Source organism: Danio aesculapii, chromosome 5 (genome assembly GCF_903798145.1).
Source record: "Danio aesculapii chromosome 5, fDanAes4.1, whole genome shotgun sequence".
In the NCBI taxonomy this organism is placed as follows: domain Eukaryota; kingdom Metazoa; phylum Chordata; class Actinopteri; order Cypriniformes; family Danionidae; genus Danio; species Danio aesculapii.
In genome coordinates, this window is record NC_079439.1 from 32,222,341 (window position 1) to 32,246,037 (window position 23,697).

The following is a 23,697-nucleotide window of genomic DNA, read 5'->3' on the forward strand; positions in this document are numbered from 1 at the left end:
GCGACCTTCTTGCTTTGAGGCGATCGTGCTATCCACTGCGCCACCATGACGCCCTGAGCTGAATTTAAACAAACAAATAAAGTTACTAAATTAAATTTGTGTGTTTAAACTCAACCCATATAAATAGTTTGTAACAATTTTTCAGAAATCATTTTTTTCAGTGTATAGATAATGTTTGCAATTCACTACCTAATCAGATAACCGGGGAAGTATGTTTTTTTCACACTGCATTGCCTTAAATTAAACTGTAAAACACAACATAATTACACCAATACAACTGCTATTTCTAAAGGTGTAGTTTTGTATCCAGGAGTGTCACAGTACTTCTGGACAGTGGCAGCCTTTGACCGCAATGCTGTTTTAAGTGTATTGTGGATTATAAAATTCTTACCGCACCAATAAGGTATGGACTTCCTGCATCTCCAAGAAGATGACAGACCATAATTTGCAAGGCCTCTGCTGTCGCTCTTCTATTAGGCACGACTACATACTACAAGAAAAAGTTCAGAAAGATGCTTTAAATTCCAACCATTCTTCTACAATTGTAATCTAATAATCACAACAAGGGGAAATATAGAACAATTAATTCAACAGTACATCAGTGTTCTCCACGTTTCTACATTTAACCATAATGGTATTTTACATTCATACCGTTAGCTTTATTTATTTTTATTAAATTAGCAGGTTGCTACACTAAATGAAAAGAGTGTGTGTTACATTTATGTCTTTATTTCATTTTATTATATTGTGACGTATAGACCTCTCACCAGAAGAATGTCTGCCAGAATAGCCCAGTTGAGCGACAGCAGAGTCTCTCCAATAGCAATGAATGTCTGTATAAAAAAAGACATTGTATCTGTAGAGCAAACAGTGCACCCTTGTGGTCATATTCTGTTATCGCAGAAAATAATCTGTGTTAAAGAAACACTCCACTTTTTTTTGGAAATAAACTCGTTTTACAACTAAAAACGATTGAGTTTTACCATTTTCTGCTGGTATGGCGGGAGTACTAGTTTTACCTTATCTTGGCTTAGCATAAATCATTGCATCAGATTAAACAATTAGCATCTTGCTCACAAATGACCAAAGAGTTTAGTTAACTTTCCTTTTTAAAGTTTGATTCGTCTGTTGGTACAAAGTTTGACTCTTCTGTTGTTACATTACGTAGTTAGACAAATGGAATATTAAAAGTTTTTTTAGTTATTGCTAGAAACTATACTCTCATTTTTGTGTAATAATCAGGGAAATTTATATGGTGTACACTCAAATAAATGATGTTTGCTGTTTGTTCAGTCTACTTGTTTAAAATGAACTGAAACAACACATTTATTTTGAGTTTTTGGGACAAATTAATTGTTTTATGTTAAATCCACTTAAATTTGTAAAAACTGATAAGTTAACTTAATTCCTTCATGTTGTCCCAACCCAAATTGATTGTGTGGAGCCCAGCATTTTTTATAGTGTAAGTACATGATATCATTTCAAAACAGTCAAGCTTTAAATAGTAAAATTATTTAAAACTTTCTCTTTAATGTAGCGAGATGCTATTGAAATGGTCCAATTTGAGATCGGCCGAATGGATTCAAAAATAGCAAAACTCAACCTTTTAGCTCTAGGTAACTTGCAAAATAAGCCTATTTGCAAAAAAGTGGTGTGTTTTCTTTAAAAGGATAGTGTAAAGTATCCTTTTAAAGAAAACACTACTCTTTTTTGCAAATAGACTGCTACTGCTATGGACGTCAGTGGCTACCGGTTTGCAACATTTCTCAAATATTTACCATTTAAATATTTGAAAAATGTTGCAAACCATGCAAACTGATGTCCATAGCAGTAAAATAAAATCACATAAGCCAATAATTACCAGTTTTGTAAAATAGAAATTAAGAATAATTAATAAATAATTTAATGAATAATAATAAGATCATACAATTATATTAAGGATATCATTTTAAGAATATTATTATATAATTTTATTAGACAAACTAAATACACAAATAAAATCATTCATTCATTTTCTTTTTGGCTTAGTCCCTTTATTAATCAGGGATCGCCACAGCAGAATAAACCGATAACTTATCCAGCACATGTTTTAAACAGCAGATGCCCTTGCAGCCGCAATACTGGGAAACACCCATATACACTCTTTCACACACATACACTACAGCCAATTTAGTGAATCCAATTCACCTATAGCGCATGTCTTTCGAATGTGAGGGAAACCGGAGCACCCGGAGGAAACCCACAAGTGAATTCAATTAGATAAAAATGAATTATTACAGTTTGTTAAAATATGTAAGCAATTATGTAAAAATATTGAGTAAAATAAATGTAATAATGTCAACTACAATAAACTAAATATTGTCTAAATAATATTTTATACCTATATATAATATTTATTTTAAAGTATGAATTCTTTATAAACAACAAACTATATAGATGCCCATGCCTTTGAAAACATCGAAAACCCAATTGTGTTAGTTCAAAATAATCTATATCTGTAAATGAATAGTTTACCAAAAAAATACAATTATGTTATGTAATAAATCACTTTCTACAGAAAAGATGATATTTAGTCATATTTTTGTACAGTCACTGGAGTCTAAAACTGTTATTGAGCTCAGTGACTGCGCAAGAAAAAAAAAAACAAGTTTCTTTTTTGGTGAACTACTCTCTTAATATCAACAGAAATACTGAATGTCACAGAATAATCCAGCAGCATAGCTAAACTGTTCTTACATAAGTGGCCGGGATGCTGGTGGAGGCCAGGACTATAGCAATGAAGAAGCAGGGTGAGGAGCTGAGCATTCCTACAGCACAGATGAGCGGGTCTGCGTTCGGCACACGGTCTCTCAGCTTCTTGGATATGCAGGTGCCCAGAAACACTCCAACAACTCCCGTCACCACTGTGATTGCTCCAAAAATGTAGCTTACACATGAAAGAAAAAATATACAATGTGATGTTATTCAATTTCAGCCTCACTTCTCTGTGTTTTGTTCCTCACAGGCCCTACCAGACCAGTCGGACTAGAAAAAGTGAACAATGCTCTCTCTGTAAGAAGATCAACTCAGTTTGGAGGGACAAATGGTAGGTATATGACTGTATCACATTTTTTGGTAACATTTTATTTTAGATTTAATATCACGGTATTAACAAACCATTACCTAGCACTACTAGCTTAATAAATGACTAATTAGCTGTTAATTAATAGTAAGGAAGAAGTTGGGTTTAGGTTTTAAGTAGGGAAGCAGAATAATATCATACTTTATAACTACTAATGAACAGTTAATAACTTAATAATATGAATAACTTAATAATAGGCTCACATCACAGTAAGCCTATTATTAAGTACATTATATAGTGAAAAGAGCAGAAATTATTGCAACAAAAAAGGGTAACATTAGTTTAGGTCGCAATTCACACATAATAGTGTGAATTGCGACCTAAACTAGTGTTACCCTTTTTTGTTGCAATAATTTCTGCTCTTTTCACTATATAATGTATTGTAACAACACAAAAAAGGTTTCCAGGTATTATTAGAGGTAACAGCTATTATAACCTAAAAAGCATTTTAGATTTATTTCTTTATTCACTACATTACTTTATCATACTTACATGTGAAGGCAAATATATAAGCCCTCCAGAAAATGTTATTTTTGACTTTACATTTTTAACTGAAAATAATAATGTTCAGAGTAAACAAATGTTTTCTACAAATAAAATTACAAAAAGATTATAAAGTACAATAGCTAACACTTTATAGTTGTCACAATCACCAGCAATCTAGCTTGTGCAGATCGCTGGAGAACTACACATCTGCCACTATATGAAATACACCTCCCAGAAGTCTTTCCATTCACACACCAGTTTCTGATTCCCCCTGATTACACACACACAGCTGGGAGCTCATGAGGGACTGCTTACTAGGACTATAAAGACATAGCATTCACACACATTACGAGCATTATGAAGCATTTTTTTTTGTCTTTTTGACATTTGCTTTGTTTATAGTTTATGTTGTTTTGCCGCCTGTCCCGACCATTCGCCTGTTTTTCTGCCTGCGCTTTGGATTAACTGCATGCTCCTGTCTGTCCCTGCTTTGACCTTTGCCAGCCTGACGATTTTCTTAATAAACTGCACTTGGATTCATTACAATAGTAAGGTCTTTTTGATAAGTGTTAGTTAAGGCATTAACTATCATAAACAGTGAGAAATAGCTACAATTGTTAGTTGGAAAAAAAAAACTTATCTTTATTTATTTTTATTTCTATTAAATAAATCAATGTTTAAATTTAATTAACAAGTTAATAAACATCAACCAAAAAATTATTATCACCTGAGATTAATAATGTTTTACAAATATTATTTTACTTTAAATAGCTCATTTTAACAAATGCGGCCTCACTGTAAATCTTAACGAACATTAAACAATAAAAAAAATGGATTCAATATCTCGTGTCGTAGGCTAGATGAAGATGTAAAAATGCTAAGTGTTCAAGCTTTACAACATAACAATATGAATATATATTTTAGAAATATTTAATTAATTAATTAATTATTATATTGAATTAATTATTTAAATTGAATTAATTAATTAATAATTTTTTTATTAATAAATAAATAATTATGCTAATTTAATATGCCAACAATAACAATACCATGCATAAATATTATTAAATATTGGCACTTGTCTATGGCCGAAAAACGGATTAGATCCATTCATGGACTGCAAGAGCAAAAAAAGCTGCAGAAAACAGCAAAAGTGTATCTAGTCAAGGATTACGCAGTATCACAGAGGAAGCCACAGCTACTCAACTAATCTCTGGCTTATCTTTCAGTCAACTGTCAACCTCATTGGTTTCCTCTCAGATCTGTTATATGAAGCCAAAAGGCTGTACCTGTCCACAGAGTCACAGGGCTCTTCTTTGCAGGGTTGTCTGAGACCCTGTGTGACCTGTGCACGAGACAGAAAGGTGGGCGTCCAGAAAGCCAGAGCCCCGGTGACAAAAGCCATGGCCGTAACGCCGAGAGAAGACCAGACGAAACTCCGGCTAGAAGAGGGAGACACAGTAAAAAGCATCAAACCGATGTAGAAATTAACTGAACTAATAGGACTGTAAAAAATATTTGATAATTAAGCTGCCCAGAGATAATGGTTCAACAGAGTTTTCTGTTTATTTGAGCTTCAACACTGTAAAAAAAATCATGGTTGCCATAAATATTTAAGCTAAATCAAATTATCCTTATGAGTCCATTGAACTTATATTATGCTACACTGACTTAAAAACAGCTCGCGTAACTTATAAAATTAAATTAGTACATGATTAACTTCGTTTAATAAGTTACAATGAATTAAAAACATGCTGTCAAATTGTTCATAGATTTTTTACAGTGAATGTTTCTATGTTGTTAAGTGTAAAAAGTGACATTTTTGTAGTTTTAAAAGATATATGTGACCTTGGACTAAATCAATTGTAAGTTTAAGTTTTTTAAAATTGAGATCAATAAAAAGCAGGTAATAAATACTTTTTCTGTTATTTAATGGATTTATTTCAGTGTTTTCCTCTACAATATATTGTTTCAAACTACAAACATCAATAAAAGTCAATATGTTCAACTGCAGAGATAAACATTCTAACATTGTCAGGTCACAGATCAAGGTCCTGCAGTATTAATTCAAACATATAAATAAATAGAAAACACCTGTAAAACAATATGTTTTATTGTGAAGGTAAAACCATCTTTTTGACCTCTACTGATCACCTATTGTCCAATAAAATACACTTCTTGTCTTGTCGCCTATCCAAGTTTTAGGAACAGCAAATAATAACTGGACTTCTAGTTGATCATTTGGTATCGGCAGTGGCTAATATGAAAGGCAAAGGCCTCTAGATTATACTTATTTTAACAAAATTAAATATGATCATGCTTTGATTTTTAAGTATTTAATTAGTAAGGTCTAACTTAGAAAAAAGTCCTGTTACTTAACAGAAATAATGTACAGTATAGAATATAAAGTCATGGTGCAGTGGAAAAGAATTAATATTGTGTATGACTCCCATGAGCTTGGAGGACTGCATCCATACATCTCTGCAATGACTCAAATAACTTATTAATAAAGTCATCTGGAATGGCAAAGAAAGTGTTCTTGCAGGACTTGCAGAGTTCTTGCAGAGTTCATCAAGATTGTTTGGATTCATCTTCAAGGCCTCCTCCTCCATCTTAACCCAGACATGCTCAATAATGTACATATCTGGTGACTGGGCTGGCCAATCCTGGAGCACTTTGACCTTCTTTGCTTTCAGAAACTTTGATGTGGAGGCTGAAGTATGAGAAGGAGCGCTTTCCTGCTGAAGAAACCCTCTCCAGTGGTTTGTAATGTAATGGGCAGCACAAATGTCTTGATACCTCAGGCTGGTGATGTTGCCATCCACTCTGTAGATCTCTTGCACACCCCCATACTGAATGTAACCCCAAACCATGATTTTCCCTTCACCAAACTTGACTGAAGAAGCTATATTTATTAGATATGCCCTGTAATATATCTGGTAAATTGGCCAAATTCACAAAGTTTTTACACAAATTAGATTTGATATGTTGAAGTAATAATCAAATAAACTCAAAAAGTCATGTTTTATTAAATGAAACCTCTTTTAATAAATTTAACCTGTGTTTTTTGTTTTACATCTTAAAAAATACATAACGCAAGTTAAGATATTTCTAATGCAATCTAACAGATTTATGTCCTTCCACTGAAGTCTTTTTTTACTCAAATGATATAAAAATATCAATATTTATATTTGAATAAAAGCCTAAATTAAATGTGTGAATCATAAGAAGCATTTTCCGTCTTGAAGAACTGGATTAACCCATTCAGTTCATGTGTGTTTATTACTACAGTATGTATTACACATAATACAATGATTCTGAAGTGAATATGCTTTTATGGGGGCACAAAAATCTCAGATTTAGTTGTAAATATTTTTCTTCATGTGTTTATTTCTTATGGATTTGGAACAACATTGTAAGTATCCCTTCAAGTAATTTGTCACCCTGAGCCCCTTGACCACTGTCCTAGAGGATATTGTATATAACCTGAGCTCATGACAAACGAACAAACACCTTGAAAAGTGTTCTAAGCACATGGTGGATTGAATGATGTGCACATGACGAGAGTCTATACTCACTTTTTCAAGAGGTATTTGATGTCTTCAGTGTATGAAGTGGTTTCCATGTTTGCTCCTCCATTGTCTGAGGCTCCACGAGGAGGATTGGGTATAAGAAACACCAGAAGCAGCAAACCAAATCCTCCAAGAGCAGGACTGACCTACATTAAAAAACAAATACAGCTTAGCTTTCTTATATAGGCGTAGAAGATTTGTTTCTTGATTATATTGATCATTAAAAAGCTGCTACATGTTGCACAATGCACTTTAATGAAGCAAAGATTTGTAGCATCGTAAACTTTGGATGAAGTAACTTTTTAACTCAAGCCCTTAAGCTTAATTTTGTTTTATTTTTTGTTTCTGTTTGGGACTGCTAAGGACTTCTATTAAAAGACCAATTTTACTGAGAACAGAATATAAATAGCTCCACATCAAAGTTAACTTTTTCCATTTTTTTTTTTTTTTTGCTTGAATGGAATGCAGGTATGCAGTAGAAGTTAGAGGAAATTCAATTAAACCTAATAAATCTAATCCAATACTGAGCAATAGCTTTGTTCAAGCATTTTTATTCTATATTTTTGGATACCACTTTATTACAAGATTAACTAATTGAGTCTTAATCACTAAAGCTGTAGGTGCTTGAGTATTATTGTCACTTTCAATATATGTTTATTTAAAGAGCAGCTATTTTACCCCTTTTACAAGATGTAAGATAAGCCTTTGGTGTCTCCAGAATTTGTCTGTAAAGTTTCAGCTCAAAATACGCATCAAATCACTTATTATAGCCTCCAGAATGTGCTAATTTTGCTTGGCTTGAGTACAGTGTAGCTGTTTTTGTAACCTGTGGCTTTAAATCCAAGTGAGCTGCTTCTCCTCACCCAACGTTCCCATGTTCATGTCTGCTTTTCTGCTTTACATCAGATAAACGGCAGTCAGTGATAGAGACAGACTCAGATGAAGCTGAAATACAGCTCATTAGTCAAATACCAAGTAAGTTTATTTGATGTATTTGTGGTGAAGTTTATTCAAACCTTTCGGAAATGATGAGTCACACACAAATGTCATTTGCAGTACACACACACAGACACACATATTAACGTTTACTGACACCATTCGGCCGTGGTGATTATAGCGGTTAAGAATTATATAGCAATTTTATTGTCTTTATTACAAACATGCTCTGTTTTAAAATAACGTTTTAAACTTATAAAACTTATAAAAATCACTGAGAGTTGGAAGAGATTTTTTAATCCCAGTTTCTTTGCAAAATAGTACTTTGCACATGTGTATACATGTTATTATAGAAACATGGCACACATCAATCAATTCGGCGGTGGGGAAAACTACACTCCTATGTCACATTGCGGTGGGCCTTAAAATCACTGAGATTTAGATCCTATTTTAATGTCAAGAAATTTTAAAAAAGAGACTTATTGTTTTTCTATCACTTCAATATGACAGTATATGTTATATGAGAGGATGCTGACAAAGTAGTGTGGATCCAAATGCAGGTTTATTAGGAGAATGGTCAGGCAAGCAACAGTCAACACAGGGGCAAAGCATGGCTGGATAAGTAGTTTTTTAGTGTGGTGTGTGTGTAGTTCTCCGGCAATCCGCATTCATACCAGCGATCTGCAAGGATTAGATCGCTGGTAATTGTGACACTAAACCTACACACAGTCCTGTCCAAACAGCTTACAAAAGTTGATTTTCATCATAGATGCCCTTTAAAATAATTTCACATATATTCTCTTACCCTCAGAGCCCAACGCCAGTCTCCTGTTGCATTAGCTATAGTTGCCCCAACAATGTATCCAAGACCACTGCAAGAAAGAATGATAAAAAAATAAAGATTTAACAAAGGTTTTTGTCAACATGGCCCAAAGATAAGATAAAGATAAAATTTGTTAGAAAAGAAATTGCTAAAAGGCCAAATATTAGTAAAATATCGATCTGTTGCTATACAGGATAACACACACATAAACATATGTAAAAATGAGACAACATGCAAATTCTGATCTGTACTTATTATTAAATATTATGAAAAATATAACATAAATGATCATGTTAAATTATATTCTATTATAAAATGTTTGTGTTTCTTTTTTCTTTGAGTATTTTGTGCTCCTTTAATAGAGTTTTTTAGTATATTGTCAAATGGTTCTTGTTTTAAAGGGCACCTAGGTTACCCCTTTTTCCAGATTTAATATAAGTCGTTTATGTCTCCAGAATGTGTCTGTAAAGTTTCAGCTCAAAACACCAATCAGATTATTTAGTATACCATTCAAAAGTTTCTATTTTATAGCTCTAAGCATCAGGTAGCAGTTTTTGTGAACTGTGCCTTTAAGGCTAGTCCTTCACGCCCACCGTTTACATGTGCCTGTCAGTGTGTCTTAATTTCCTCCGTCGGCTGCGTCAGACAACAGACAGACATAAAGGAAGCAGATCTCATGTAACATTTGTGAGAAATACTACAGTAAGAACTTTACCAATGAGTATTTGATGCATTTGTTGTTGAGTTGCAATGATTAGTCACACACAATGTCGTTACAAAGTTCACGCACACACACACACACACACAGACAGACAGACAGCATGCGCGTTTAACGTCGCACTCTTTTTGCACGCAAATGTGACAGGATACATGTTAATATCCACTGCTGTTTGGAGATCTGTTATGTTAATGTACAAAATTACCTGATTTAATATCCACAAACTGGGACTGAAGCGTCTTCTTTTATAATTGTTCTGACACGCAGCTGTGGTGATGAAGTAAATCTGAAGTAAATCGCTGTTATTCATTACAAAAATGCTTGTAAAACTTGTATTTTTAAAACTCACTCTTGATCACATTTGATGATGATTGATGATCCTAGCAAACTGAACAGACATTTATTCCCGGTTGCTCTGCGACGTCCTGTCTTGTTGGTATGGTTATACGCTTTACTACAGAGACAAGTTAATACGCAGCTGTCAATCAATTCGGTTGGCGGGGGGACCGCACTCCTACGCCAAGTTGCAGTCAACCTCAAAACAGCTCCAATTAGTCCACCGTTTTTATGTTGTTAAATTAAAAATAAAAGGACTGGGTGTGTTTATATCACCCCAATATGACAGTATATACTGTACACTATACCTACACGTATGTCTGTCCAAACAGCTTGAAAAGTAGATTTTTCACCATAGGTGCCTTTTAAATATGACTGACAAGACATTTTTGTATTTAAACAATTGTCCTTCTGTAAATTACAGTTAACAATGATAATTAATATTTTTGTTAACAAAAAAACTAAACAAGACACAATGTATGGGGAAACAAAAATGCTGTATTATACTGTTAATGTTCTATCTACTTGAAAATCCCCTTTTCATCTGTAACCCAATAACCCAAATGCAAGAATGCTTTAATGATAATTGTATACTACAATTCAAGAATATCATAGTCATTTCTCGAAAATAGATTCAACAAAGTAGTTTCAAATAAATCACAACTGAAAAAAACTGCTACGCATCCCGGAGAGCTACACAGCAGTAGCATTTTTAGTAATTTGTTAGTGCCAATTCTCAGTATTAATAGTCACGCGGATCATCTTGATCATGTCTACATGCCTAAATGAGTTGCTGCCATGTGATTGGTTGATTAGAAATTTGCGTTAACGAGCAGTTGGACACGTGTACCTAATAAAGTGGTTGGTGAATGTATGAAGTACATTTTGTGCAAACTCTTATTCTGCATTACTAATCCTACCCAATACCCAAACATCATTATGACCTTATAACTATTAATAAGTAGCAAACGAGGTGTTTACTGAAGCTAACCATAGTTAATGTTGTATAACAGTGATAATTGTACCTTAAAATAAAGTGTGACCGCATTCTTGACTGACTGACTCATGACTCACTTTGTTCCCGAATGAATCAGTGTTTTTGAATGAATCATGGGTCAATAGCACACGCCTGAACACTAATGTGAATAAAACCTACAGAAAGAGTCTGACAGTCTGTGTGCACTTCACAACTTAATGCATTTAGGCATGTAGACACAGTCAAGCAGAATGAAAAAAACAAACAATGAGAAGTCTGTATTTCTGCACTCACAGAATGCCTGAACATTCCTGAAATTGTAGGACTGAAACAGGCTGTGGAATGTATTTGTGTGAGGATTATTATACAGCTTCTCTCAGAATCTAATAGCAATGCATTTCTTATTTTATTTTTTTATTTAATTTTTAAGAATAATTTTCTTCTTTATTTGACAGAAAATTCTGATGACAGGAAAAGAGAGAGAGAAAGAGATAGAGGGACGGGATAGGGAAAGGTCCACAAGCCAGGACTCGAACCTGGGACACCCAGAGAGCAGATGTGATATACACTACCTGATAAAAGTCTTGTCACCTATGCAAGTTTTAGAAACAACAAATAATAACTTGACTTCTAGTTGATCAATTGGTATCAGCAGTGGCTAATATCAAAGGCAAAGGCCTCTAGATTATGCTTATTTTACCAAAATAAAATATGATCATGCCTTGATTTTAATTATTTAATTAGTACAGTAAGGTCTGACTTTGCTGAGACAAAAGCTTTGTTACTTAACAGAAATAATGTACAGTATAGAATATAAAGTCATGGTGCAGTGGAAAAAGAATTAATATTGTGTATGATTCCCATGAGCTTGGAGGACTGCATCCATACATCTCTGCAATGACTCATAACTTAATAAGTCATCTGGAATGGCAAAGAAAGCGTTCTTGCAGGACGTTTATCAAGATTGTTTGGATTCATCTTTAACGCCTCCTCCTTCATCTTACCCCAGACATGCTCAATAATGTTTATTTCTGGTGACTGGGCTGGCCAATCCTGGAGCACCTTGACTTTCTTTGCTTTCAGGAACTTCGATGTGGAGGCTGAAGTATGAGAAGGAGCGCTTTCCTGCAAAAGAATTTGCCCTCTGCTGTGGTTTGTAATATAATGGGCAGCACAGTCTTGATACCTCAGGTTTTTGATGTTGCCATCCACTCTGCAGATCTCTCGCACACACCCATACGTAATGTAACCCCAAACCATAATTTTTTCTTCACCAAAATTGACTGATTTCTCTGAGAATCTTGGGTCCATGCGGATTCTAATAGGTCTTGTGCAGTATTTGTGATGATTAGAATGCAGTTCTACAGATGATTCATCAGAAAAATCTTAATTATTATTAAGTTATTATATGTTATTAAGTTATTATTTGTTGTTCTTACAACTGGGATTGACGACAAGACTTTTTCATGTAGTGTATGTCAGCACACTAACCATTGGGCTATCGAAGCTAACAGCAATGAGTTTCTTGCATATAATTTTGCAGTGAGGCTTTCACCTTCCGACTGGTATGAAGATGTAAAAGAAGGAGATCATAAGAGTTCTCTTGGAGCCAGCGAACAGGTCACCAATGATAGTAGGAGCAATGGTGGAGTAACTGGCCTCTCCTGTCCCGACCAAAGCCCTTGTCGCAACCAGAACCCAGAAGTGCTGTGGTGAGAATTAAGACTTTAAATCGTGTTCTTAAAAACAATTTACTCCATTAAAAAATCCAGTATAGTCAACGTGTAGGTGTGAAATATAAATCATATACACTTTATTAAAGCTGTGAGACTTTGTACTGTACCGATGATTTGACGAAAGAGCTTCCCAATGTTGTGACGATCCACATAACCAGCCCAACGATCATGATAAGCTTCCTATCATAGCGATCTCCAAGGTAACCAAACACTGGTGCCAAGAACATAAAGCTGCAGATAAAAACTGTAAATATGTTATTACAGGGTTGATGGCAAAGATCCTCTACTTCTGAAATGTTTGGTGTCAATATGAATTTTTTTTGTGAATAACATATTTTATGCTTATTAAGATCAAAATGAATGCTGTGAAGTATTATATAAGTTTTAAAATAAGTGATTTCTATGAATAGATTTTTACATATTTATAAAAAAAATCTATAAAAATTTTTACTTAAAACAACATTTTCTGTAGTCTACAGTATCACATGGCCTTTCAGAAGTGAATCTGATTCAAAAACAATAAGCCTGTTTTTTATATAATTATTTATTTATTCATTCATTCAGTTATTCATAGGAAACTTTCAACCATTTTTTTGTATTTTTTGACAAACAGTTTAATAAGCATTTATTACATTGAAAAAATTTCATTACACCATACATTCAGGTCAGTTTCTCTTTTGATTAATCATTGCTGTAAAGCAATGGTCTCAAACTCAATTGCTGGAGGGCCGCAGCTCTGCCCAGTTTAGCTCCAAATACCTCTAACTCACACCTGCTTAATAGGCTGCATTTACACTGCAGATCTTGATGGTCAATTCTGATTTTGTAACTGTATCAGATTTTTCTGATGACCCGCTTACATCATCTTATAAAAGTGACTCGTATCCGATTGTCTGCATTTACACACCACACGGAAAAAGAGCAGGCGCTGACCAACAGCTGATAATAAAAGAGCACCCTTTTCTCTGTTCCTGTATTCAATCTGTTTGCAGGGATCATTTTTAAAAAAAAATATTTTTGACAAGTTGTTTTACCATAGTTTATCACAGAAAAGTTCTCATTTGGCCATATTCTTTTAATCTAGGCGTTTTTAAACAAGTAGGCATTTTAATGTCAGTTCATGGCGTGATTTATGCACGTGATGTACGCAATAGTTTTATATTAGTTTAAATTGGTTACTTGGTGGATATTGTGCTCTCTCTCTCTCTCTCTCTCTCTCTCTCTCTCTCTCTCTCTCTCTCTCTCTCTCTCTCTCTCTCTCTCGTTAACATACTTAAATACTTGTGCTACATGCTTTTTTAGTCCTCGTGTATTTAAGGTTTGCGACTCTGCTGAAGTCTGTTCCAAAATGAAAGCGTTGGTTTTTGAGGATGCGCAACTAGCATTGACAGGTGAAAATCTGATCTACCTGCTTACACTGCAGACGTGAGGGCACAGATCCGAATCTGAATCTGATTTGAGTAAGTCGAAATCCATGTGATTTTTTTCCTGCTTACATGTACATGGGCCATATCCGATCTGTGCCACATGGGAGAAAAAAATTGAGGAATTGAGTCACTTGAACCACGCAGTGTAAATGCAGCCTGTCTCTACTAGTAGTCTTAAACCCCTTGATTATTTGGATCAGCTGTGTTTGATTAGGATTGGAGCAAACTGCAGAGCTGCGGCCCTCTTTAAAAAAATGTGCTGGTAAAGGTAGAGGTAAAACCTACCTATGTAGCTGCGGTTTTCATCTTTTTGACACCTGTTATTGGCCCCTATTGTCCAGTGAAATAAACTAAAGCCCTTATATTTAATATGTCCAGTAGCATTTCTACTTAATTGCACAAATAATGCTTTACGCAAAGTAGAAAGAGCTTTGATATGTTGAAGTAGTTTTCCATTAAACTCTGCATTTTTTTTATTTAATTGAATTTAAATGAAAACTTTTTTAACATAAATATTTTCAGTAAAGTTCAAAGTTTAAATTTTGTTTGATTTTTATGTGTTTCAGCAAAACGGCTTTTCAAATACCTTTGAATGGTATTTGTAATGTATCATATTTTCTAGTTGTCAAGTTTTCTACAACAAGTGTCCAATAACGGCCTTAAAACCTAATGATGTGTAACATGCTTTCATGTACGCATTATGCAAATCCATAGAACAAATTGTGTATTACATTAATGACTGTCAGTATTCAGTGTAATCAACCAGCCGTTTAACGACCAGATAGAGACTGAGAAAACGGGAAACTGCAAAACCACTTTCATCATCATCAGATTTAGATAAAAAAAAGCAAGCTCCATGACAGATTGCGTAATTTAAATGCACAATTTTTGAAACAACTACTGGTGTATAGCGTAATGCTAGTCTTGCTTACAAAGCCAGTAAAATAAAAAAAACTATTAACCAACACTCAGAATAATATATTTTAGCTGCTTGTTCAAACTTATTGAAAATGAGCTAAACAGCACAATTCTTGTTTTTTTGTGACAACTTAATTGTTTTATGTTCAATCCACTTAAATTTGTTTGTTAACTTAATCAATTTTCTGTTGGGACAATATTGATGAATTTTGTGGAACCTTGCATTGTTTTTTCACAGTGAAGAAAATTCTACAATGATAACCCTTTTACTGTCAAGTCATTACACTGAAAAAATGATTAATTAGATTTACTAAATTTTTTAAGCTAAGTGGTTGCAAACAATTTATATGGGCTGAATTTAAAGGTGCTGTATGTAAGTTTTTGACTCTTCTAAAGCATAAAAATACCATATGTTTGCAGATATTTAAGGATGATAAGTGAACATTCTTGATTATCAAAAAAAAATTATGCTGAAGTCAGATATTTTGCTTTGAAAATGTGTTTTCTCTGCTGGAACGCTGCCTTTGTTTTGGATCTTTTAACCCGCCCAATGCAAGTTTAGCCAATTTCAACACCCTGGTTTGCCCTGGTGGAAAACAGCGTATTTCATTCATTCATTCTGTCTGAAAGGCTCTCAAAGCATGCATCCATGACCGAAATGCGACCTCAAGTGGACAGGAGCAGACTCCAAAATGAGACGCAGATTCAGAGTTCCACATGAGGTTATTAATTAGTAAATAATATAAATATTACAAACGTAAACATTAGGTGAGCAGGTTACATTATAATCACGTGCCCTAACAACACGCTACGTGATGAGATTTGCAGTGATAAGCAATTTGGCTGTTTGCACCAGACGAAATATGACAGAAATTTAAATACACAGAATAGTGCAATCACTCACGAAATGGTAAGGTTTATACTCTAATTCAGTGGTTCTCAAACTGTGGTACGTGTACCACTAGTGGTACGCAGGCTTTCTTCTAATAGTACGCGGAGGAATCGCTGAATAATTAACTTTTAAAAGCACATTTTAAAATTGTTTAAAAGCACATTTTAAAATCACATTTTAATTTAAACGTTGACGTTTTATTTATCTGTTTTTACCTGTATGCACAGTACTGTGTTAATGTTCAAACTATTTATAATGTTTAAAGTGGCTGACAATAATTATATTCATAATAATAATAAATCTGCCACGTTTTTGAACTGTGCAGAGCTGTAGCTGCTTAATTAGGCCTATACGCTACTGTATTTCAAAACCAGTCGTTATGGTTGTACTTGGATAGACAATTTTTTTCTGAGGTGGTACTTAGTGAAAAAAATTTGTGAACCACTGCTCTAATTAATACATATTAACCCTCTTTAACATTATTAAATGTACATGCTGAATGACTTGGCTTGCATTATTCTCAGTTCTAAAGTTCAATTTCAGATGTTTTTTTTATTTTCAAGGAACTATCTGCTGCTGCTTTCAGTAGTAAGGCAATAAATTTCATGTAAAATGGCATTCAAACTCACATTATTAGCATTTACCACTAAATAAGGCACACAATGTGTACCTGAGATATCGAAGCAAGAAATAGAAGCCATTTCGCTTATATCAATTCAAGGTGTTGGTTAGGACAAAAACTCCTCTAAATCTGGAAAATATTCCTTCTATGGTGTGCTGTTGCTTTTATTTAGAACACGACTTAAATCAGCCTTTAAGCTCAGTCATCAGACTCGCTTTGTCAATCTGGCAACCTTCGCTTGCGTTTGTTTTGATTCAGGAATGTAATACCTCGTTCAACCACTGGGTGTCAAACTTACATACTGCACCTTTAAATAAACAAATTAAGTTAATCCTAACTAAATTTATCTTGTTTGTTTAAATTCAGCCCACATAAATAGTTTGTAACCACTTACCTTAAAAAGATTTAGTAAGCCCAAAGAATATTTTTTCAGTGTGGAATATACTAGAACTCATACTGATACCTGTCTGTAGGAGGCCCGATGTGCTGTCGGAGATGCCGAAGAACTTCTGTATGCTAGGCAGCACACCTGGAACAGAAGCAGAACCACATGCATCACTATTTACAGAGGTATTCAGTCAACCATGCATTTGAGTGGGATTTAGGCACAGTGTGCTCACCAGCTATTGTGTACCGGTCCATATAGTTGAGCAGATTGATGTAACACAGCACTGCCACTGCAATGTAGGAGCGTCTCTGAGAGATGGAGGTTGTTTGTGGGGTGGAAGGGTCTCCATCCGGATGCTCAGAGCTCATGGAGCCGTAACGTATAGTTGTGCTGGAGCGGAGACTTAAGCGGGGTTTTGGTCTGTGTTGGTCCGAGGCCATGATTCCCTCTGTCTTTATGGCTTCTGAATAACTTTTGCTCCTGTAAGAAGAGAGATGACTGGTAAACACAGATGGTTGAATTGGCAAAACATGATTTTTAGCACCCTTGCTCTGATGAATGATTAGTGAACTCTGACATAAAGCTCACGTGGATCTCATGTGATTCCTGGGCACTGGAGAATTTATTTAGATTGAAGTTACCATGACAATGTGGAAAAAAGTCTGGAGCAGAGCTGTAACTGCTATAGACAATGTTCAATGAAATGAGACTAAGAAGCATGAATTTTAGGTTAATACTTTTTTAAAATAGTTTTTAATAGTGAGAAGTGTGAGATAAGCTAAAAGTAGTTAAATGTTAAACATTTACATTACTTTTATTATTTTGGCAGACACTTTTATCCAAAGTGATTTACAAATGAGAATAAAAGTAATCAAAAGGAGTGTTAAAAAAATCTTAATTTGTATAAATTGTATTTTATTGCACAATACAAAGAGGTATTGTTAAAGGACTGGGGATATTTTATTTATTTTATCTTGTTTTGTTTTTTTCATTCATTTTCTTTTCGGCTAGTCCCTTTATTATTCTGGGATCGCCACAGCGGAATGAACCACCAACTTATCCAGCATATTTTTTACACAGAAATAGCAACTGACCCAGTCGAGGCTCGAACCAGCGACCTTCTTGTTGTGAGGCAGGAGCGATACCCACTGCGCCATCGTGCTGCCCTGTTTTGTTTTTTGTTTGTTTTATTTGTTTGAATTAATATTATTTAATTTAATTTGATTAATCTATTTTATTTTATCTTGTTTTGTTTTTTGTTTTATTTTTGTTTTATTTAATCAAAATGAGTGTAAGAGATCTTAATTTGTATAAATTTCATCGTATTTTGTTTTATTGCACACTACAAAGAGGTATTGTAGAGGACCGGAGAAATTAATAAATTAATTAAATTAAATAATAATTAAATTAAATTAAATTAAATTAAATTAAATTAAATTAAATTAAATTAAAATTAAATTAAATTAAATTAAATTAAATTAAATTAAGTTTTATTTTATTTTATTTTTTTATTTTATTTTTTTTATATTTTTTTATTTTGTTTTTTGGTTTTTTTTTTATTTTATTAGTTTTTTGTTTTTTTTATTTTGTTTTATTTAATTTTTATTATTACACACTACAAAGGGATACTGTTAGAGGACCAGAGAGATTTTATTTTATTTTATTTTATTTTATTTTATTTTATTTTATTTTATTTTATTTTATTTTATTTTATTTTATTTTATTTTATTTTATTTTATTTTATTTTATTTTATTTTTTTTTTATGCACACTACAAAGGGATATTGTTAGAGGACCAGACTTTTTTTTAGATCATTTTTAGATGGGGTAGATAATAGACCGTATTAGTAACAGGAGTGTTTGCAAAGAACTTTATCTTTAGAATCTTTAGATGATTCTTGTGAATGGCTAAGACTAGAATGGTATGAATGGCCCTGATAATTTAGATTCTAGTGTAATTTAGATCATTGCTCTTTTGTTGAACTTGATTGCTTCTGTTTTCTAAATTTTAGAAAACAGAACCAATCAAACTCAACCAAAGAAATCAGAGAGCAATAATAGTGCTAGGACTATTCCCATTAGATCAAATGCATTAAACAGAACAAGGGTTTATAGAATAGACCAGAACTTGAACATAATAATAAAAGAGTTGTGGAGGGGTTGGGTGGGATTTGGAGGTAGGTATCGTCAAATATTAAAACAAGAACTTGCGTGATATTACACATAACAAATACATGCAACAACATGCTTGTTATACAGTTCACTAAAAACTCATTTTCATCTTTCTGTTCTTTCCTTTTGTCTTCCTGTGCACTTCCAGTTTTGTTCTTTGTAGTATAGCCAACGTTGGTTTGAAAAGTATCAGAGATTTTGTGCATTGTTTTTTATCGTCTTTCTTATGTTGTGATAACTTTCGTTGATTTGTCATTTTGGCATTTATGTTCTACTCCATTGATCAAGTCAGAGATTTAATTTCTTTTTTATTTCATTTTCATTTTTTATTTTGCTTAAGTCTTTGTCTCATTTACTGAGTTCTATATTTCTTTTAATTTCCATGGTGCTCTTTTCGTTATGTTTGAATCCAGGTCCTTCACTATTTCATGTATATGGCTTTCATCTTTTCCCACATTGTTTTTCTACCGTACCTCTGTTGTCTTAACTTTCTGCTAGTATAATAAAGTCCTCAATTAATCCTCAATCATCTTTAAAATGTTTCCACCGCATTTAAAATTTGATCACCTAAATCAAACAATTTAAATTTTAGATTAAGGTCATCTTTGGTTTTTACAATTATATCCACACTTTTTTTTGGCTATAAAGTTTACATCAAACTGAAAATATATGCAAAGCAAACTGTTGCAAATAGCAATCGGATCACTGTAATTAAACTAAATCATCAGCGTACATCAGATGATTTATATGACTTACAGGATGTGTTTTACAATCATTTACATTAAAAGAACTTTCATCGAATATTGTAATAATAGTTAAAAAAAAGAGATATAGATTAAGTAGTAGGTGTTAATGCAAGTGAGCATGCTAAGCTGTTTCATGAAAAAGTTTAGAGCTAGAACTGACCTGCCGTATTATCCAGTAAGTGAACTCTTATTTTCCGGCACTGGCTAATATCGTTATACCTGATGTACTCCTCTGTTATACAGTGTTGCTAATAGCTTGATGCCATTTAAAAGCCACAATTTAGTCAAACTGACATGACAAATGTATACAAGTGGCAGCACTTTAAAACAGATTGAATGCCAATAAATATGCTGGGGAAACACTGGAGAGTTAGGAATGCTGTTTGTAATGGTGCTATGTTAAGATAAATAGACATTATGATCATTGTCAAAGGGGAAACATTTATCATAATTTAATTTATAATCAATTCCTACCTCTATTACAGGTTAACCTCAAACTCAAAAATTGACTAAAATTTACTGAAAGTTAATTCTACTTATTTAAAAGAGTTTAAACTCCAGTGTTGAAGGTAATGAGTTAATTAAATACCTCATTACTCAACTTAAAATGGAGCAAGTTAACAGTGCTCATTGATTAGTTTTTAACTCAAATGGTTTGTAGCAATCGGTTTCCTCAAACGGTTTGAGTTATCTTAACTTATTGGGTTTGGAAGCTTTCCTGACTCGCATATAGTTAATTAGCTTACTCAGTGTTTAAAAATACATACTTCTTACAAAGTCCCGGACATTACACAATGTGTGGGGAAAAACAAAGAAGAAGCACTCGTAGTGAGAGATGCAAACCAATCGAGACAAGATGAAAATTATTGCCTGACAAGATTGTAAACCAGCTAATGCTAATGCCAGTACGAGGCTGTTTTGTTTTATTGGAAGTCAGTGGCAGAGAGGCATCACTATACAGAATAAACAGCTTTTGCAAGGAAATTTGTTACTGTAACTCTCTGGAAAGTGTACAATAGACAGGCAGTTGTTAGTACTACTTACTACATCCTAATTCCCCTAACTTGGTTTTTTCAAGGCAATCGGTTTGGATGCTTTTTTTTAGTAAGGTTTACTAATTAGATTTTACAGTGTATATGTAGACCAACACGGAATCTGCTTGTGCAGAAAGCTGCAAATTTCCATAGATTTTTATGCCATCGTTCAATCTCTTTATTTACTTATGTGAATATTTATTTAGTGAGTTTTATATTAATTACAGTAATATTATTGAAGAATATGCAAATGTTTGGAATCATTATGTACAATACAATTTGTAAAGTAACTTTTCTGTTTTTGGATGTACAGTATTAGAGGGCTGTATTTCATTGGAGAGCTGTGAATTTATATATATATATATATATATATATATATATATATATATATATATATATATATATATATATATATATATATATATATATATATATATATATATAAACTATCGGTCAAAAGTTTGGGGCCGTTTTTTTGTTTTTTCATGTTTTTTTTTTAAAGAAAATTATTCTGTTCATCAAGGCAGCATTTGTCATTTGTTAAATTATTAAATTAGTATTTAAATTTTAAATAACTGCTTTCTTATTGTAAGTAATTTCAAACAAAATGATTACTCCAGTCATTTTTGCTTTTATTACTATTAACATTAATCATAATAATATTATTATTAATAATAATTAATATTAGAGTGATTTCTGAAGGATCATGTGACTTTGAAGACTGGACTAATGAAGCTGAAAATTCATCTTTAAAATCACTGGAATAAATTATTAAATTAATCTATAAAATTACTTTTGAACAATAGCATTTCACAATTTTACCATTTGTACTGTATTTTTGATTAAATAAATGCAGCCTTGGTGAGCAGGATATACTTATTTTAAAACATTTAAAAATCCTACTGACCCCAAACTTTTGGCCGGTAGTCTATACGTTATTTTATATTTTTATTTGTTAGGTTTTCAGCTCCTATGCTCTCAAAATCATTCCAAAAATTGCATAAATTCTCAGATCTTTTTTTTTTTTTGCAAAACTTCTGCACAGAAATAGTCTAGTGTAGTTCTGTTCCCGACATGCTATTAAAATACTATAAAATGCATCAATCTTATAGAGGCTGCAAAACATTACTGTGGATATACAGTAAATGCAGCTACTTGTCAGTGAGCACATTTCCTGGTAGCAAATTCAAAGCAAATGATGCCTTTTAATCATAATTGTTTTTCGGGGGAGGGGGATTTACACTACAAGACACCTACAGTTTGTGAGAATGGAATGTAGACCGGAACATGTTATCTTGAAGATGGTTGTGATCTTGCTCGTTGCACCCAGCAAGCTGTTTCATCTCCAACCTAACTCACAAACTGGTGTTATTTTAGACCTATGATGACCTTATATTAACACAGGAAGAACACTTAAAATATCATACCCACTGACTTACACTTTAAACTGAATTCATATACATGTGTTTTACTCAGTCATATCGAAATATGAAGAAAGTTTTCAGTGGATCAAGATTTCATTTTTCATCAGACTTCCAATACTGAGTTCAGCTCAGGTCTGAGTTCCTCAGCAGACTACCAACAATGCCACTGTTGTGATGTTTATCAGAGTATGACCACAGTAGGATAATGCCATATATTTGTTCAGCTTTTGAATCAATGTGGAATGAAGTAGACTTGACAATGAGACTGATTCATTTTTTGCAAGCAAACTAATCATAGCACCTAGACTATTTTGATAATGTAAATGTAAAATGACTTACGCTTCAGCTTATGTGCTCCAATGTATCTTCTAATCCATCTTTTTCTGTTGTCTTTCTGTCTTCCTCTCACTTTCTTTCTTCTTTTTATAGTGTTCGTTGAGATGTCACAACAGAAATGCATTCCTGTGTGAGTACAGCACACTGCAGGGTTATCAAGTTAGAATCAAGCCCCGCCCCCTTTTCTCTGGTCACATGCAGATAAACAGTTCCTGCTTGTTGCATTATACACCACAAACCCGTAGATTTTCATCTATGCACTCACATCATGCTTTCTGCTTTGCATCGATCTGTTACCCAGATCTGCCAGGGTGTTTGGCATTATGTTTCACGCTAATGTTCAGAACACCAGGACAAAGGTCTTACAGACAGAGTTGCTGGAAAATCAACACCCGTGAGGGGACTTTTTTAAATGGAAACCTGTAAACTCTGTAAAGTTTATGGCTTTTTATGTAGTTAACACTGCTGTGTGGATTGATCATTCTAAGCTATAATCGGTGTGCTGCAGCACTTTTCACTCTACAGTTTTCAATTTATTTATTTTTCTCATGATTTCTTTTCAATTTAATTGAGAAACTTGGTGAAACTGTTGTGCTTCCATTATGATGCAAATGTTGCCATTCTTGTGAAATCCTCTACCTAACCACTTCTCTAAAACAAACAGTCTGTTATTGTAGCACATGTAAAATATATTTTACAGTATGTAAAATGGACACCACGGTGGCTCAGTGGTTAGCACTGTCGCCTCTCAACAAGGAGGTCGCTGGTTTTGAGTCCTGACAGGGTCGGTTGGCATTTCTGTGTGAAGTTTGCATGTTTTCACTGAGTTGGCGTGGGTTTTCTCCGGGTGCTTTAGTTTCCCCACACAGTCCAAAGACATGTGGGTATAGGTGAATTGAATAAACAAAATTGGCCATTGTGTAATTTGTGGATGTGTGTAAACGTAACATTCTGTAGTGCATCTAGTTATTGCCAAGCAGGTGCACAACATCATAAGATGTTAATATTAGGTCGTGACGTCAGGTGACCAAAATT

The 23,697-nt window shown here is 33.6% G+C and overlaps 1 protein-coding gene across 2 annotated transcripts in view; it reads right to left on the reverse strand.

Moving 5' to 3' along the window:
* Window positions 1-22,729, reverse strand: part of LOC130229241 (protein spinster homolog 3) — a 29,246-nt gene extending 6,517 nt beyond the window's left edge. The window contains exons 1-11 of one of the 2 annotated variants that reach the window (XM_056457938.1): window positions 22,666-22,729; window positions 17,184-17,431; window positions 17,027-17,092; window positions 12,812-12,948; window positions 12,524-12,675; window positions 8,921-8,987; window positions 7,186-7,325; window positions 4,897-5,049; window positions 2,737-2,926; window positions 768-833; window positions 392-490 (exon numbers count right to left, since the gene is read on the reverse strand). In XM_056457938.1, the coding sequence (XP_056313913.1) occupies window positions 392-490; window positions 768-833; window positions 2,737-2,926; window positions 4,897-5,049; window positions 7,186-7,325; window positions 8,921-8,987; window positions 12,524-12,675; window positions 12,812-12,948; window positions 17,027-17,092; window positions 17,184-17,391 (1,278 nt within the window). In that variant the 5' untranslated portion in view covers window positions 17,392-17,431; window positions 22,666-22,729. Of the gene's footprint in view, window positions 1-391; window positions 491-767; window positions 834-2,736; window positions 2,927-4,896; window positions 5,050-7,185; window positions 7,326-8,920; window positions 8,988-12,523; window positions 12,676-12,811; window positions 12,949-17,026; window positions 17,093-17,183; window positions 17,432-22,665 lie in introns of those variants that run through there. The other variant, XM_056457940.1, reaches the window with a different exon arrangement.
* Between the last annotated feature and the right edge of the window lie 968 nt (window positions 22,730-23,697).